At 34.1% G+C, this 18,396-nt stretch overlaps 1 protein-coding gene across 1 annotated transcript; it reads left to right on the top strand.

Annotated features, from left to right (window-relative positions):
- The first annotated feature begins 10,745 nt into the window (after positions 1 to 10,745).
- LOC104612432 (putative prefoldin subunit 4) lies at positions 10,746 to 17,938 on the top strand. The gene is made up of 3 exons (XM_010279844.3): positions 10,746 to 10,922; positions 11,030 to 11,140; positions 17,528 to 17,938. Exons 1-3 carry the CDS (start codon positions 10,914 to 10,916, stop codon positions 17,786 to 17,788), a joined length of 381 nt encoding a protein of 126 aa, XP_010278146.1. The 5' UTR covers positions 10,746 to 10,913; the 3' UTR covers positions 17,789 to 17,938.
- The last annotated feature ends 458 nt before the right edge of the window (positions 17,939 to 18,396 follow it).

Genomic DNA, 18,396 nt, shown 5'->3' with positions numbered 1-18,396 from the left:
TTTGAATATTTTATTGACCAAGTTTTTGTCTTCCTTTATCCTTTGGTCATGCTTTGTGCAACCGAATTATCCTATCCTATTGGGCTCCGTTAAGTTTAGCTAGGAAGAAGGATTTCTGCAGAATCACAATGGGCGGATAGCCAGATACTCTCCCCTGCTTGCTTTTCTTGTTGCTTGTTGGACTTGGAATGATCCTCCCGCCATTTTAAAAGCCCTCAGATGGTTGGTGGTGCTTATTATGCATTTTCCACAACGTTTGTTTTTCTTTTACAAACTTGGGCTCCACAAAAAAGATGATTTGACATCCAAATTTCCGTAATTTTCTTTCGGCGTTTTTATCTATTTATTACCTATTTATGATGTAACATGTTGACAACCCATTGGACTTTGATGGTTTAACTGTTCTGTTATGGAAGGAAGGGCAATTATAAATTTATAATCAAAGATTATGGATTAGCAAATGGACAAAAACTCGTCTTTATGACCCTTTAATTTTCAAAACCCTTTCCGTGTTCCTACAATCAGTTTGTTAAATTAAAGATAAATAATAGAAATATGTAAGAGTATACAAATATTTTATTTAATAATTATTTATATTTTATATATTTTTTAATAATATTTTATAATATAAAAATAATAATAATTAATTTTAGATAGAGTTGTTTATCAAACTTAGAGATGACAGTTTTTCTTATTTTCCTGATCTCCGTGGGAATCTGTCTCAAATGGGGTAAGGATGGGGATGATTTTCCCATAGTGTTTTAAATCGAAAATAAATATGCACAAAAAGAGTCAAGACTGCAAAATGATAGGTTTGTCGGCCGTTTTTTTGTGCCATCGATCATCGTCGGTGGACCTGCAACCGAGTTCGCCATCCCATGCGTTTGTTGTGTTCAAACAGGAGGAGGGAAAAAACCCTCACCTGGGGGTAAAACTGGCATTAAAAAATGTTTAGGGACTGAATCGTCCCATTCAATTTGAAAAAGCACTTCTCCAAGAAGTGTTGAAAAAAAAGCAACTCTTAGGTCACTTTTTTTATAAGTATTTCTTTTTAAAAAAGTACTTAATTACTTTTTTACCAAATACACATAAGTACTTCTTTACCACTTAATGTATGGTCCCAACACTTAAAATAATTACTTGTTAAAACAAGTGCTTATTCTAAGTGAAATTAAATAGGGCTTGAGAATTGTGTGTGTGTGTGAGAGAGAGAGGTTACCATTGGATGTGGCTCCAGGCAAGGTTCATAAAATCGTTACATATCGGCCCGTATCGACCGATGCGTATCGGGTCCTTCCCGATACGCCCTACAGGGGTTGTATCGGGTCAGGGCCTAGTTCAAAGGATAGCCAGGACTTAAACTGGCCCATCTGAACCAAAATCGAAAAAAAAAATTAAGTAAAAATGCATCAGTAGGTAAGCGTTTTCATTCATGTTTAACGATGAATGTTTCTAGGAAGACGATGGACTCTCTTATGGTTTTTAAAATTTTTCATCAAATGGGTTTTATTTTGAAGATTTGAGAAATAATGGGGGGCAAATTAAACATTTCCTTTTTTCCATTAATATTTAATGGTGATGTCCATTGTTAGAGTTGTAAGTCGAGTTGTGCCGCCCATGGCCTAGCATGACCCAACACGATGGCATGCGAATCATGTTGGACTTACGTTTCCAAGCCCATGGGCTGGCATGGCACGGCCCGACACAGTCCATGGGTCCATAGTAGGCCAAGCATGACCTGTTCATAGAAATTAGTCGTTGGGACCCCCAATGGCTAGTTTTTGCTTTTTATTGGGGGGGGAGGGGGGCAGGTATTAAACAACTAGTTAGGGGGTATTTATGTATTTTGGCTTTGGGGAGATAAAATGATAATAATGTCCCTAACAACTATATAACAACTAGTTTGAGGGCATTTGGGTAAAGTGGTAATTGGCTTTATAATGACCAAAATACCCCTCCCAACAACTAAAAAATGACTAGTTTTTTAAGATATTCTGGGCAATTAAATTATTTCCAATTCTCATGCTCTCTCATACTCTCATATACCTACTCTTATACTCTCTCTGCTATCTAATTCTCAATTTTATTCAAGTTTCAACAAGAAGAAGGCTTGTTCAAGTATCTCAAGTTAGCAATTTGGGAGGCTTAAAAGCTTTAACCGTTGAAATCAAGTTGAGACTTTGAACCGACAGTCCAGGTAAGTTGCAATTATATTAATTTTTATTTTTTAGAATTAAAAAATGTTCAGTTCCTCTTGAAACCAATTTCCCAACATGTTCAATGTTGATGATATTCAGTCACAATATGATAGTGTTAGCATCAATATGGATGCTATTGATATTGTTAGAATTCCCACCCCTAGTAATGCTACTAGGGGAAAGAAAAAGAAGGGCACTAAGTTGACTAGCCTGGTCTAGGAAATATTAACCATAGAAGAGGTTGAGGGTAAGGGAAAAAGAGTTATTTGTCGTAAATGTAGGAGTGACTTTAGTTATAGTAGCAAGGGTGGTACTAGCCGCTTAGGCAAACATATTCTTAGTCATTAAAAGAAGAATGGGGAAGAGGAGGAGGATGAGGAGGGAAACAATCATCACAAACACAAATTGGGCATGAGTGATTGGCTATGACTATATTCACTTGCTTTTTAGGACTATGGGTGGTTGGCTATGACTATATTCACTCCTCTAGTTAAAACAAAATCTAATGTGTGACTTTGACCCACTATTATTAAAAGTACGCTCACTACTAGACCTGTTCATGGGCCGAGTGGCCCGACGGGCCGGCCCGGCCCGGCCTGACCCCCGGACGGACTTGAACAGGATTTTTGGCCCACGGGCTTAACCTCGGGCCAAAAAGCCCGGTTCGCATAAAATTCAAGCCGGGCTCGGGCTTTGCCAAAATAGCCCGGCCCAAGCCCGGCCCGGCCCGACCTATAGTTAAACTTAAGTAAACCCGGCCCGACCTATAGTTAAACCTAAGTAAAAACCCTATGTGATGTCTATTTGAATAAATTTTTTGATTTGAGGTCATTGATTCACTTGTAGACCCATTGTTCATTTAAATAGGGGAAAAAAACATTTAAATTAAAATAGAAAATGTTGGAAAATTTTGAATTTCTTTTATTAGGTCGGGCTTCGGGCTTTTTATCAGGGTCGGGCTCGGGCTCGAGCCTAACGGTTTTTTGTTAATAAAAAGTCAAAGCCCGGCCCGGTCTGGCCCATGAACATGTCTACTCACTGCGTGGGCTATTCCTTAATCACCAGGGGCTAGAATTATAGGGGTTCCCTCAATGGTAGGGCCTCACTACAATTACGACTACGGGACAACAACCTGAAATATAGATATATACTAGCAGGGACCCGTGCAATACATGGGAAAATCTGAAAGATTTAATAATTCTATTTTTCAGTTAATGTTAATTTATAAAAAAAATATTGTTAATTGAATATGAACAAATATTTTTTAATAAATTTAGTTTTGTTAATAATTTGTAATAATTTTAATAATTTTTATTCTTTTTATTATTTTTAAAGGAAATTTTGATTCTTTAAATAAATAAAAATAATTATAAAAGCTAATATTTTTATTAATTCCACTAATAATTAAAAATTATATAGGAATGACAACGGGGTGGGTTCAGGGCAGGGCACCCCATCCCTTTCCCTACCCCATAGTCAAGACACTCTACCCCATCCCCGCCCCGTCCCCAATGTCACGCGGGTTCAGGGCAAGGTAACCACTCCTCAATGCCAGTCGAATTTAGGGGAAAGGCACCCCACTCCTCATCAAGGATGGAGAATCCTCGAATTTCCCTGCCCCGTCCCCAGTATTGGGCGGGTTCAAGTAGAGGTGTAAATTGGGTCATGTTGGGTCGGCAAGACACGACCCGCATGTGGCTTGCACAAAGTACGAGTTGTGTTGTACTGGCCCACAAGGCGTCCCAGGCCGTGCCTCCCTCCTTTAGAATAATTTGGGGGGTCGGTTCAGCACGACCCACGGCCCGAGTCCGCACGGGCCTGTGCTGTGCCGTGGGTAGGGCTGGTCCATGAGTCGGGCCTTGGGCCAGGCCAGGCCATGCCGCACACCAAGCCAAGCTCAAGGCAAGGCACCCACTCCCCGTTTAAGGTTTTTAAAATTGCAATGGATAGGAAACCTTTCTGGGGTCAAACGGTCCGACTGTTCAGTCCGAACGGATAACCCCGCTCTGACAAAAAAAATAAAAAATTAGAAAAACAAAAATAGCCAAAAATTGTTGTCCAGGTTGACGGTTCAACCGCCCAGGTCAGCGGTTCGCTAACCAAAGAAACGATTTTTGGACAAAAAGCGGTTTTGAGGTGAAACGGTGCCCAATTCTCAATTTTTTCGGTCTAACCATCTAGTTTTGAAAACACTGTCCCCATAAACCCAATATTCAATTTGATGGTAGAAATGATCAAAATGATATATTGAGTATCAACCACATGGTAAATTTCTAAAAGTACACTAAATTGTCTTTAATATTCAAAAATGTAATTTTATGAAAATTTTGGAAAATTTATTGTATTTGTGTAATTTTAAAAATTTATTCAAAATTTTTATTAAATAATTTATTTTCTTTTTAAATGGTTTACTTACAAAATTATACTAATTTATCTTATAATTTCTATATAAACTAACCAATAATTTCCTTTTTACAATATTATACTAATTTATCTTAATAATTTATGTAATTATTTATTCAAATTATAGTTTTCCATTTCCCATAGTCATTTATCTTTAATAATTTTCAATAATTTGCAATGAAAATTACATAATTTTTCAATGGTTTTACAAAATCTATCAAATGTAATAAATTTTCCTAAAATTTCCAAAATATTCTAATAATTTTCAATAATTATTTAATGCATTTTTAATAAACTTTCAAATAATTTATATCTTTTAATTTCAAAAATGAAGTTTTATGAAAAATTTTGAAAAATTTATTACATTTGTGTAACTATGGGGATTTATTGAAATTTTTTAAATTGTTATTAAATATATATTTTTATTTGGTAGTTTACTAACAAAATTACACTAATTTATCTTTTATTTTTCAATATAAATTAGTTAATAATTTCATTTTCTAGCATTATTATTGTTTGTTCCCCCATTTGTATTTGGTTATTAATTATAATAATAACAATAACTAAAATTTTATACTTTTTGATAATTGTTAAATATAATTCTCAATTTTATAGAAATTAGTTGAAGTGTTTTCAATTTCTATAAAATGTTGTTAATGAGTTAATTAATAACAATATTTATTAATTTTTACTAATTTACTAACCATACTAATAAGAATATTTAATTTTTGGTAATTTACTAACCGTATTTATTAACTTTTGGTAATCAAACTATTTAATACTCATTGGATATGGGTGAGATTAAATATTAACCGTATTTAACTATTTATTAATTAATATGAATGTTTGAAATGAGAGAGATTGGATATAGATTGGGGGGATGCATTTTAGGAATTAATTATGGAGTGGGGCAATATGATACTTTCCTATTGGTTTAAATGAGATACCTTAGGAGAGGGATTATAGGATATTTTTAGGTAGTTGGGTGTAGGGATGGCAATTTTTCCCATTTCCCCGATCCCCGTGGGGACCCGCCCCGAATGGGGCAGGGATGGGGATGATTTCCCCCCGTGGGGATGGGGATGGGGAAATTTTCATCCCCGTTAGTGGGGAGGGGGAGAGCACTCCCCGCCTCGCGAGGAGCCCGATCCCCGCCCATGGGATGCCCACTAATATATGTACACGTACGTCTATATATTAATATTTTAAAAATATGGTTGAATATGCTTGAATCGTTTTTAGTAGATTGTAAATTTTAATTATTTAAATAAAATAAAAAACAAAAACAAAATTATTAACATTATAAAAAATTACGGGGAATGGGGATCCTTGTGGGGATGGGGATAACCTTGTCCCCGTTAGCGGCTCCCCATCCCTGCCCCACCTCGTTGCTATTCCTAGTTGGGTGACATGGTTTAATGGGAGTGGTGGGAAGGGGAGAGGAGAGAAAGTCAAAAAGAATGCAGGGTGAGGATAATGGAGCAAGGAGAAGCATGGTCACGGGGACCCATGCTTTATTAAGTGAAAGTTAAACACTAAAAATACAGAAGAGTATATAATTGTTTTATATTTTAACTTTTTAATAAACAATCCAATCAAACTCAACTCGAGTTGGTCGGTTTTCTAGTATTTCAGATCGGCTTTGGTTTAATAAATATATTAATATTTTATATTTTAAATTTAATTTTTTAATAGGGAAAGTAGGAAAATTCTCATATTTGTTAGTCTAAAATATTTTATATCATAGATTTAATTTTTGTAATTTATTTTTTAATAATATCATTGTAATTTATGAAATTTAAATTTTAAATCTTTTGAAAAAACAAACTAAACCGAAAATAGACCCAAATCGATTCAACCCGAGTTGGTGAGTTTTCGCTAATGGTCAATTGATTTCGAGTGACAAATTGCGGACTTGACTAGATCAATTTGGTTGGCGAAACAACCTGCAATTGAATTGAATCAATCATTAAACACTCCTAATTTCAATTAAATTTATAGTATAATCTCTAATAAATAACGATATTTTAATCTCCAATAATTATTGAAAATTTATAGCAAACATACACAATCATTGAAAATAAGCTTATAATGAAAATATAATAGATATATAATAAAAATACAATAATTAAAAAAAATATAATAGATACTGAAAATATACTAAGTTAGTCAATAAATAGTGTAATCTTAAATAATAGTTTAATCTCTAATAAGTATTAATCTATAAATTATAAAAAATATATAATTACTAAAAATAAATCTATAACAAAAATACAATAAATACGATAAATTAAATTTCAAAAGTTAAATAATAGTTGTTTAATCTCCAATAATTATTGATAATTTTCTATTAAATAACAAAAAATAATACATTTATAAATAATTATTGAAAGCATATTTATAAAAACAATAAATAATTACTGAAAATAAAATAAATAATAATTATAGTATATATAAATATATAATGAATATACACTACTATTGTAAAATTATTACTAATAAATATAATTTTGTTGATAGTTATTTTCTATAATTATTAAATGATATAAGTGAATTAGTTATTTACAATATTATTTAGTTATTGAAATAATATTGTTATTTAAATTCTTAAAATATTAATTATTGATTGAATTTAATAATCCATAAAATAATAATTGTTCTATTATTACATAATTTGTTATTAATTTTGTAAAATATTAAATTATTATTAATATGAGTATTATGAATTCTATTATAATTATTTTTCTACTTAATATATTTTTTAAATTTATTGCATAATTTTGTTATTTTAACTATTTAAAATTTTGTCATGTTAAATATTTTGTTATTTAAATATTTAAATAATATGTAAAATATTTAAAATATTTCATTATTTGAATTTTATTTATTTTAATGTTATTATGTAATATTAAATATTTTGTTATATTATTTAGCTATTTTTAATGTTTTTTATTTAAGATTTTTAGTTATTGAAATATTTAAATAATGTTTTCTTTTTTTTTATTTTAAATGTTTATTATTTGAATAACATTTAAATTGAATAATTCATAAAATTATAATTTATATTGTTACTACATAATTTCATGATGAATTTTGTAAAAATATTGATTTATTAATAATATAAATATTATTAAATCTATTAATTTTTCTATGTTTCGAATAAATATTTTAAATTAGTATATAATTTGGTTATAATATTTAAATAGTTCTGAATTTTTTTAATTGAAACTTTCTTTAGATAGATATAGAGAAAAAGTGGGGAAGAGGATAAATAGGAATCAGAGATAATTTAGGAGAGAATCTCTCTACTAAATTAGAGATAATTTAAGAGATAAATAGGAGTGAGAGATAATTTAAGAGATAAATAGGAATTAGAGACAATTTAGGAGGAAGTGGGGGAAAGTGGTGCCACTTGGCTAAACATTAGAAAAGCAAATCCCTCTTCATTTATGATTGTTAAAAATAGTTAAGCATATATTATTTCCATATTGGTTTAATGAGTAATTATGTGAAATTAAAAAAAATAAAAAATTCAAAAAAAAACAAATTTGAAGCAAGGAGAGGGCTGCTGACATGGCAGGACATATATATATATATATATATATATATATATATATATATAAGATAAGGAGTGATCCGAATTCAATCCAATTTCTAATTGAATCCGATTATTTGATTTGATCTGAATATCCAAATCCAACATAATAGGATTGGACTTCGGATTGTATCAGATCATATGATCCGATCCATTTGCACCCCCTACTATTGGCCTCCCAATAGTCGATTTTATTGGAATCTCCCTGATGGTGGAAGATAAACAACCACGGTGGCGTGTGCGATCCATCTTTACTAATTACAAGAAACTATCAAGAGAATTTACCTTCATATTGACCACCCCAATCGGCCATTGCAGCTGTACATCGGGAACATCTCCACATGAATGACAAGGGAGATGTCCTTGATGTGAGGTTGCAGTGGACTGTTGGGATAGAGTTGGTAGCTTCTTATTGATAGTAGATCCCTGCCCCATATTGACTATTCATGTCTATCAAGAAGGAAACAAGATGGCCCACTAGGGCTGTTCATAAGAAGGCCCAACCCGACCAAACCGACCAACCCGGACTGGCCCAACCCGAGTCGGTTGAGCTTTCTTCAGCACTAGTCGGTTTCGGGTTATAAAAAATCATAAACCGATGATTTAGTTCGGTTTCGGTATTCACACAACCGACTTAGTAGTTAGTTCCTAGTTAGTAGTTACAACCTACTTAGTTCTTACTTAACTAAGTTGTCTCTATCCTAGTTACAACCTACTTAACTAAGTTGTCTCAAACTCTGCTCCCTCCACAACTGGATCCATGGATGAGCCACAAAATATTAAGGAAATGCTGGTTTCCTTTGGAAATGTAGAGCCAGAAATAAACACTTGAAAAGCAACTAAGTCACCACTAAGTAGAGCCGAAACCGACTCAAACCGATCAGGTCGGTTTTACTTAACACAGGGTCGGTTTCAGTTTCAATTTCAGGTAACCCGACCAGGTCGAGTCGGTTGGAAAAAATCAGTAAACCAGCCCAACCCGACCCGTGAACAGCCCTATAGCCCACCTTCTAATTAAATAGACCATTCTCTTTCTCACTCATCTTGGTCCTCATGTCCTTCATCTCTTCTTTCTCATGTGAACATTGAAGGTTTTTCGATAAGCTAATATCAAGATAGCGTTTCTCATGTGAACATTGAATGTCCTTCATCTCTTCTTATAAATTGAAGGAAACAAGGTAGCGTTTTATCTGCTGCTTTTGAAAATTCAATATCAATATCGGTTTGGATAAGCTAATAAAAACATTGAAGGTTTTTTGAGTTGTTTTCTTTGGCCTCTTACTCTGAATTTGACTTTATTTCTGAAGTCAAACCGTTTTGGCTTCTTATTTGTTAAATTGAAGTTCAGGATTTTGTCTTTTAGAGGATTTTGGTTATGGCGCATTCCTTATACTTCCTCTATTCAGGTGAAGCAAAAGAAAAAAGAACAAAAATTTCGAGAGATTTTTGTTTTTTTTTTCTTTGGTATTTAGTGATACACACCACTAATAATTCCCAGTTTAAAGTTGGTGATTGCTTAAATGGAATTCACATCTATGCTGAGTGAACCAGTTTTTTTTTTGTTTTTTCTGGCATAGTACATCACTTTTTGGCAGCAATTATTTAATAATTTATCTCCAAATGATGATGAGAACCGATAGCCAGGCTTGAAACCGCATTTATTCTGGAACTACCCAATTTATGTACCAACCGAGAGCCACCACTCAGTTGGTGAGTGAACCTAACAATTGAGCCACTCGTCAGCTGGTGATTTTTGTTTTATTTTAATATAGTCGGTTTGGTTTCAGCTCGGTGTTTTTAAAAAATCGAAGCTACCAGTTTAGTTTCAGTTAATCAATATAGAAAACCAGCGGTTAATCAAACTGACCGGTATATATATATATATATATATATATATTTCTATATTTTATATATATTTATGTATATTATATATTATTTATTATTTAAAATATAATAATTTGTATATATTTATAACTTTTTATTATATATTTTTATAATATATATTATAAAAATAAAAAACCAACAAACTGAACTGATTAACTGACTAACTTCGATTCAGTTTCGGTAACCAATTTTCCAAAAACCGATAGTATCAATTCAGTTCCAAAAAATGTTTTATGGTTCAATTAACTAAACTGTGAGTACCCCTAGTTGCATCGTTTTGTTGATAATGGCAAAAGAACCATATAAAGATGGTCTTTGGAGAAGCTAAGGCTATATTTGATTTGAAGGAAAAGTAAGAAAATTCATACAAGATTTTCTTCCCTACCTTTCCCTTTCTTTCGGGTAAAATGGAATGCTGCAATTTTTAAATTGTATAGATATAATAATACCCTAATGGTAGTAAGGACATTTTTGTAATGAAAGAGAGGCTTTTGTACTTTTTTTTTTCAAAACCGTAAGGCAGGTTCTTTTTTATTAACATCAAAACACAGGGGAGGTTTTTATGATTGATAGAAAATGAAGGGAGGTTGGGTCTCTGCACAGTAGACCATCGTTAGGGTCTAGAAGAGAACGAGTAAACGTGAACGACTTCCTTTATATTTTTTAAGTGACCAATATGCCCTTTATTTTTCTGCCGAGGCCGAGAGAGATTCTAGCCTGAGCCGGAAGGATCGAAGTTTCGAAGTTGTAACAGCCTAACAGGTCAAGCTCAAGCCCAAGAGCTGGCAAGCTAGTGATTGCTAAAGCTTGCTCTCACACTCTTAGAATCAAGGATGCAACAGGCAAAACCCTAAAGCCCTCGTTCTGGCATTCTTTTTCACTTTTTTTTTTTTTTTTATTTTAACATTTTCGTGAAGGTTTGAAGTCTGACATTATCTGAGTTTTGAAGGGTGGAGGATCAGATACGGAAGTTACATGGGAGGATCAACAAAATATCAACAAATTTGGAAGATTAAACAACAGGTTTCACGAGCTTGAGGACGAGATCAAGATTGCTAAGGTACTTTCAGCAAGGAGCTTTCCCCCTCTTCTTTTTTGTTTCCTTTAATTTTTTGTATTGTTCTTCGTGTATATTGAAGCTTGGGTCTTGGTTTTGTTGGATATTCTGATGTGGCCTTCATTATCAGTGAGACCCATATTTTATTTCTCTCTATTTGATGGCTTTCCTCAGCATCCTTTTCTTTCTGTATTTGTATATAAATGGGGACCAAAATATGAACTCAGACGTGCTTTAGATGCTTCTAGATGGTAGGTCGACTTGGCCAATGTTTCTGTATCTGCTTGATTTTGGTGTCTACAGAGGAGAAGTCTTGTATATTTCATCATTTTCTCTTCTGAGAGTTTGTCAAGAGTAAATGGGCTACTAGGTTCTGCACCTCGAAAGTTGGAGAAGGCAAACTTGGGAATCATATTGCGTCCTTTCTTCCCTGAAACTTTATCTCATTACCTACAAAGTTAGCATGATAGTTGCTAACAATTGGGTGTTTTCGAATGGTTTTAATTGGCATCGTGCACATGCTGTATGTTTCCACGTGTTTACTTAGTGGTTGTTGGACCCAAGTTTTGGTTATTCTGACTCTGTGACCCCATAGTTTTGAGGATCATTCAAATACTTGGTCTCATAAGTTCCATATCCTAAGATGTTAGGAAATTATTTGATTTTGGTTTACCCTAGCATTTGACCCAAGGACTTAAAATTTCATTGGCATTTATGGAATTTCGATGTTTAGTTCCAAACATCTAGAAAAAAATATGACAGAAAATATAGGAAAAGTAAGATCTCCATTCAAATTATTGATTTCTCTTCTTGAGGCTTCTCACTGACTTTGGAGTTCTTCCAAAATTTGAGAGAAAACTTTGGTTTCAAGCCAGATTGAAGCCCAGTTCAAAACCAAGATTTAAATCCTTGACTTTGTTTTTGTGGAAAAAAGTTAAAGGGAAGAAGTTAGTTCTTTTCTGAATGCAACAGTAAATCCAGAGTTTGGAGAACTGAGATATTTTGTGTGTTGTCTCATCTATGTAATTTTTTTTTGTATACCACATTATACAGCAATGGGAACATGTTCTGTTAATTTATGACCCATCGTGTATATAATTTTATAATTAATAAATACTTTACTTTTACCAAAAAATACACTACTGTTTTTTTGATAAGTAAAAAATATCATTTAGAAGTAGTGTATATAAAAAATACACTACTTCTTTGAGATCTTTTCAGAGTCAGATGAACTTATGGTCCAAATGAAATGATAAGCCAAAAAATAATATCATTTCAAACCAGGCAGATATTGTAGAATCCCGTTGGTTTTCCTTTTGTGGTACTTCTTTTGCCCCAACCCTTTATTTGTGGGTCACTTAGTGCTTCAAGTATTTCTTAATTTAGTTTTTGCTCTTTTTTCTCATTTTCTTCAGTTTATTACTCTTTCTTTTATTCTCTATTTTTCTTTTCAAAAATTTGCACCTTGCTTTGAAATGGCATGTGCCTTCCCCCTTGGGTGCTAAAAGGCCTTTGTGCTTTTTTTTTGTGCCTTGTGCTTTTAAAACACTGCTATAGAGGAGAGGACATGTCCCACTTCACGAGCCAACTGATCCAATCCAGCCTCACCTTCAAGGACTCTAATAGGGCTCAAGTAAGGAACCACCATTGCCAAAAGAAATGAACCATTGACCTACAGAGAAGTAGCCTCATAAACAGAATGCACTTGGAAGCTAATTCCACACTTTGACTTCCAGTTATAACGAAGTGCAGGGATCATCCCCAGCTGCACTGTAGCTTGAATTATGTTCTCAAGTCATAGAAGCAGGGGATTGTAATCCCATTGTATGCTCACTCACTGTACATGGGTTATTGTTACACTTTTTTTTTTCTTTGTTTTTTTGTTAAAAAAAAGCCTCTTGGAAAAAAATGGAGACATTAAGTATAAAACCAGGTAGGATGTTAATCCGGAGGATGTCACTTGGGGCTACAAAAATGAGTTAAAGAAATTCAAATGGCTGACAAGAAATATGTCTATAACAGTACAGTGGGTTGGAAGATCAGCTAATGCATTTGCTGATGTCTTGGCAAAACAAGGGACAAATAGGGAAACATTGTTCTGGGCGCAATTGTAACTCTTGTTTAACATCAACATTCATGTAATCTCTGTTGTAGTTTATGTATTTGCTGTTTGGAGAGGCGGCACTTCATGCCTCTAAGGGGATTTTCATGTAACCAATCTTTGAATTAATGGAAGATGATTTTATTTATAAAAAAAAAACCGGGTAGGATGTTTTTAATCCATAGCAAGATACTCAACTTTAACCACTTTTTTAATGGATAGTGGGTAGTTGGTTTAAATTCTGATCTGTATAAGGTTAGAATTATTTTCCAGTGAAATAACAAAGTATTTGAATTTATTAATATCTTATATAATTTACTACAGTTTGGGATGTTTCAACAAGAATAAGGTTTGTTTTTTTTTCAGCTTTCAACAAGAATAAAGTTAGGAAAAGATGTTGGAGGTGTGAAAGGATTTAGATCATAATTATTAATAACAAGGATTTCGTATTTTAACTTTATCAGTGGATATGTATATTTATGTATTTATATATCTGTGCATCTCTGTAAAAACACATAAAATATTGTCTTATTTTAAAGCAAGGGATATCCCCAAGTGATCATGCACTCCACAAACTTGGAAAGGCTCTATTACTTATGCTAGGTGCTGAAGTAAAAATTGAAATTCTATATATGCCTAGCAAGGCGATATGGAATTTTATATCTATAAACATTAGTTTGGTTCTGCTACTCTATTTACCTAGCAAAGTGATCTAGGTGCCCTAGGAATATTCTTCAAGGTTTCATGTATTGCAAAGTGATGATCTAGGTGCCCTATGCAAACAAAAGTTATTCTTAGCAATTTTTCTAAATTAAAATTTTCAAAATTCTACGTGACTTGGAAAAGAAGTCCAATCTGTTACATGGACAAAGCCAGGCCACGGCTTGGGCAATGTTGTCCAACACAGAACTTACACTAAATATAGAAGTGTCCAACAGGGACATGGCATCATTTAGAAATGTCCATGCAACGTATAATCCAGTAAGTGTCATCCATATGTCATGGGGCACGAAAGAGTGACCTATTCAGAAATTTTCCTATCTGATCAATGTCTTGATCATTATTACTAAAATTAGGTATGGGGAAAATATGTTATTGGATATATTATGTTTTTATTATTAAAAACTCGCTTAAAAGTTTAGCCACATAGCAAGAAGACATCAAGACAAATATGGTTAATTTGGGTGTAATGCAATTTTAATTTAAAAATTTGCTATGAAAATTTTTGTCATATATTACATATATATGCATTGCCAAAAACATATGTGCATATCCGTGTCTACCAAGCATATGAATATGCATTTTCCTACCTGTGGCACTGAAAAGCTCAGATAATGGAAGCTTGGAATGGATGGAAATCAAGTTTAAACACACTTTAAAGGAAGGCAATTAATTAGCAGTCTCTCTTGCCAATTTAGCCTGTAACAGAGGAAATGCTATCATCTATTGGTTGCACAATGAGCTTCCTACAGCATAGAGTGAATAGATCCTTGCAGGAGATCCAAGTGGACTACCTCAAAATCAAGTAATATGAAGACCATGATGCCCGCATTTGGATACATGAACATGGATTCAGGAAACGAGAATACCACACTCCAATTCCTAAAATCCTGGACATGGATATTGGTATGGGTATCCCATGTAATATGCTTATATCATACTCATTTTTTCTAGTTTTTGAAGTCAAGTCTCAAGACTTATATTTTGCTAAATTTAATTAAGTTTATAATGCATACTGCTGTTGAGAAATCTCTAAGCCTCAATGCAGCATCTGGCATCAACATTGGGTATGTATGCATCTGATACTGGTATGCTAGGCTTGTATGGGTATCTGGGTATACGAGGTTTATGCTCACAGAGGCCTCACAGTAGTGTTTTCCTTTAGATCATGTATGTTTGGTTTATTTTGGTTAGCAATCAGGTTTAATCTTCCCTGCTTTGTATTATATCTATTTATTCTGTAATAAAGTTTGGGTTGGTTTGTGCACAAAAAAAAGCAAAAGGTTAGGACCGTAGCTAGTCCATCCCTCTCAAGATCCCATATAGCTGTGGACCAACTTTTTTTTTTTTGCAATAAAATGTGTCAGGTGGGAATGGTGGTGGTAACCCTGTGAAACACTGAAGCTGCAACAAGCCAACCTTGATTCTGGAGAAAGCATATATTAGTGGGGTCATTTGTCTTGAGGAACCAAACATAACCTCTCCTAGGAGGACAGATGGTTTTCGCAAGGCATTTTCTCTCTAGCTATTTGATGTTATGTTCTTGATATGGATATGGTCTTTTGTCTTCTAATCAAGATCCATTGGCTGGGGATCCCGACCCCTACATAAGTAGGGACTGTCTCACTGCCATCTCTCAATTCCCAACATAAGTAAGGACTGTCCTGTACAGTGCAGCACTGCCATTTCTACATGTTTTTTTAGAAAATTGGGAAAATTTTGTGTTGGATTGAAATATTTATCTTTTTAAGATTTTAGGTGCTATTTGGGATTTAGATTATGGATCCATTTCTAAGTCTGATTTCTTAGGTGTTAAGAAACGTTTGTTGTATATAATCCATGGATATTTCTATCTTTTTGTTAGTTTACATATGCTGGGGGGGGGGTGCTAAAAGGGCTAGGAGTAGACCAAAAAGGATATGGGTTGAAGTAGCTAGAAATGATTTAAGTGCCCATAATTTAACAATGGATATGTCAGAACAGAATGGTGAAACAGGATTCATGCTGCCAACGGAATGTGGTTGGGAACTTGGGATAAGGCTTGGATGATGATGGTGGTGCTGGTGCTGATGAAGGGGCTAGAAAGGGTTAGGAGTAGACCAAAAAGGACATGGGTTGAAGTAGTCAGAAATGATTTAAGTGCCCATAATTTTAACAATTGATATGGCACTAAACAGAACAGAATGGTGAAACAGGATTCATGCTGCCAACCGAATGTGGTTGGGAACTTGGGATAAGGCTTGGATGATGATGGTGGTGCTAGTGCTGGTGCTGGTGCTGATGAAGGGGCTAGAAAGGGCTAGGAGTAGACCAAAAAGGACATGGGTTGAAGTAGTCAGAAATGATTTAAGTGCCATAATTTTAACAATTGATATGGCACTAAACAGAACATAATGGTGAAACAGGATTCTTGTTTAAGGCTTGGGTGATGATGATGATTCTTAGTAGTTTACACAGTTACTGATAGTGAAGATTTTCCTTGTTTTCTTTTCTTTGCTTGAATATGATGTTTAGAGCTGGGTACCCCCACCTGAAGGTTTCATGAAGTTAAATTTTCATGGTAGTAGTCTGGGCAATCCAGGTCTTTCTGGGATGGGAGGGGTTATAAGGAATGTAAGTGGTTCTGTAACTTTTCTGTTTTCAGGTCCTTTAGGTGAGGAGGACTCCACGAGGGCAGAATTATTAGCTGCACTACAAGGGGTACAGTTTTCTGTACAGTTAGGAGTGGAGCAGCTACTAATAGAAGGTGATTCTCAGGTGGTTGTGGAGTGGCTACAAAAACCAGAGACTACAGTTTGGTGCTTCAAAAATGAACTTAAAAGATTCAAATACTTGACGAGGATTTTGGATGTTACAATACAATGGGTAGAGAGATTTGCCAATGCTATGGCTGATTGTTTAGCCAAGCAAGGGGCAAATAGGGCATCTGTATTGGGCTCAATTGTAATCCTTTTTGTTCTTGATGGATTGGAGAGGTTGCAGCTCGTACCTCTCCCAGTGTATTCTGTAATAGTTCCTCTTGGTTTATTCCATTAATAAATTCTTCATTTATCAAAAAAAAAAGTGATGTTTGACAATTTCTTTCTTTTACTAAGACTATTCAAGGTCTTAATTGAGTTTGGTGTGGCAGTATATTTGACTCGGGGAGGTTGACTGCTCTAACTACAATCTTTTTGTTGTTATCTCTACCGTTGACATTTTTTTTTGTTATTCTAACTCGATTATTTTTGAGAAATTTGATCATCCAAAACAAAATAAAGATTCATCAAAAAAAACAAAACAAAGAAAGAAAGAAGAAAAAAAAAGTCTGTTTTACATCATCCATGGTTTCTCAAACTTGTGGAAATTTTCTGCTTCATTATTTGTCTTTCAGCTTGTTCAATTTCCAACTCTAGTGTGTTTGCCCAATGCTCCCAATAAGATTTTGATAAATTGGTACTTTATCAAATAATAACAATAATAATTTGTTAGATATAAAAAAACAATAATAGTTTGTTCATTTCTGTTGGTTATGCATGATTCTCTTCAGGTACTTGTCTAATTACTTTCTGGCTAGTACTCCTTCGCAGGAAATGAATGAGAATCTAGAAGATGCAAGCAACGAGTTAATCCTAACAGATGATGAGGTGGTAAGGTTCCAGATAGGGGAGGTTTTTGCTCATATGCCAAGGGAAGAAGTAGAGAGCAGGATAGAACAGATGAAAGAGGTGACTAGTAAGAACTTGGAGAAGTTGGAAGAAGAGAAGGATTCAGTTCTTGCACAGATGGCTGAGCTAAAGAGGATTTTGTATGGAAAGTTCAAGGATTCTATCAATTTGGAGGAGGATTGATTTTTTTATGATTTACCAATTTCCTGTCGTGAGGGATAATGTGAACTCCAGAATGACTGTTATCATAGTCAATGTTTTCCCAGAATTTCTTTTAACTGTTGGTTTTATAAGCTATTGACCAACTCAAAGCCTACAATGATTTTGATACAACCAAGGGAGTATTGCTAATTTTGGCAGTGAATGGTTTCGAACTTCCGTTGCATTTTGAAACAGAGAAGAATATTGGATCTGGCCAACGGGCCAAGCCTACAAGATAGCAAGTGTGACAATTGATAGGTCCATTCATTGGCCATGTCATAGAGAGCCTGCAGTTTTGTGGGTTTGATACTGTGCCAGTTTGCCTCCTTTTTGGGAGGGATGCTGACCATCACAGTATAGAACATTATCACAACCAGGGGTGTGATGGTGTGGTGAGTTTCAAAATGCACAATCTAATCTGAAACATATCATTGTGGCCTAATAATCTAAAAACACCACATTTTTTCTTTCTTTTTTTTTCCTTGTTTTGGAAGAAAGCCCTTAAGCAAACTATTTCATTAAACTTGCTTGGAGGTACAATCTGTTAACAATGAGAGTGCTGTCTTGGGTACCCTATGAGTAGCCATATT

Source organism: Nelumbo nucifera, chromosome 1 (assembly GCF_055504915.1).
Source record: "Nelumbo nucifera cultivar China Antique chromosome 1, China Antique-T2T, whole genome shotgun sequence".
NCBI classification, from domain to species: Eukaryota; Viridiplantae; Streptophyta; class Magnoliopsida; order Proteales; family Nelumbonaceae; genus Nelumbo; species Nelumbo nucifera.
This window is presented reverse-complemented; position numbering and strand designations above follow the sequence as displayed.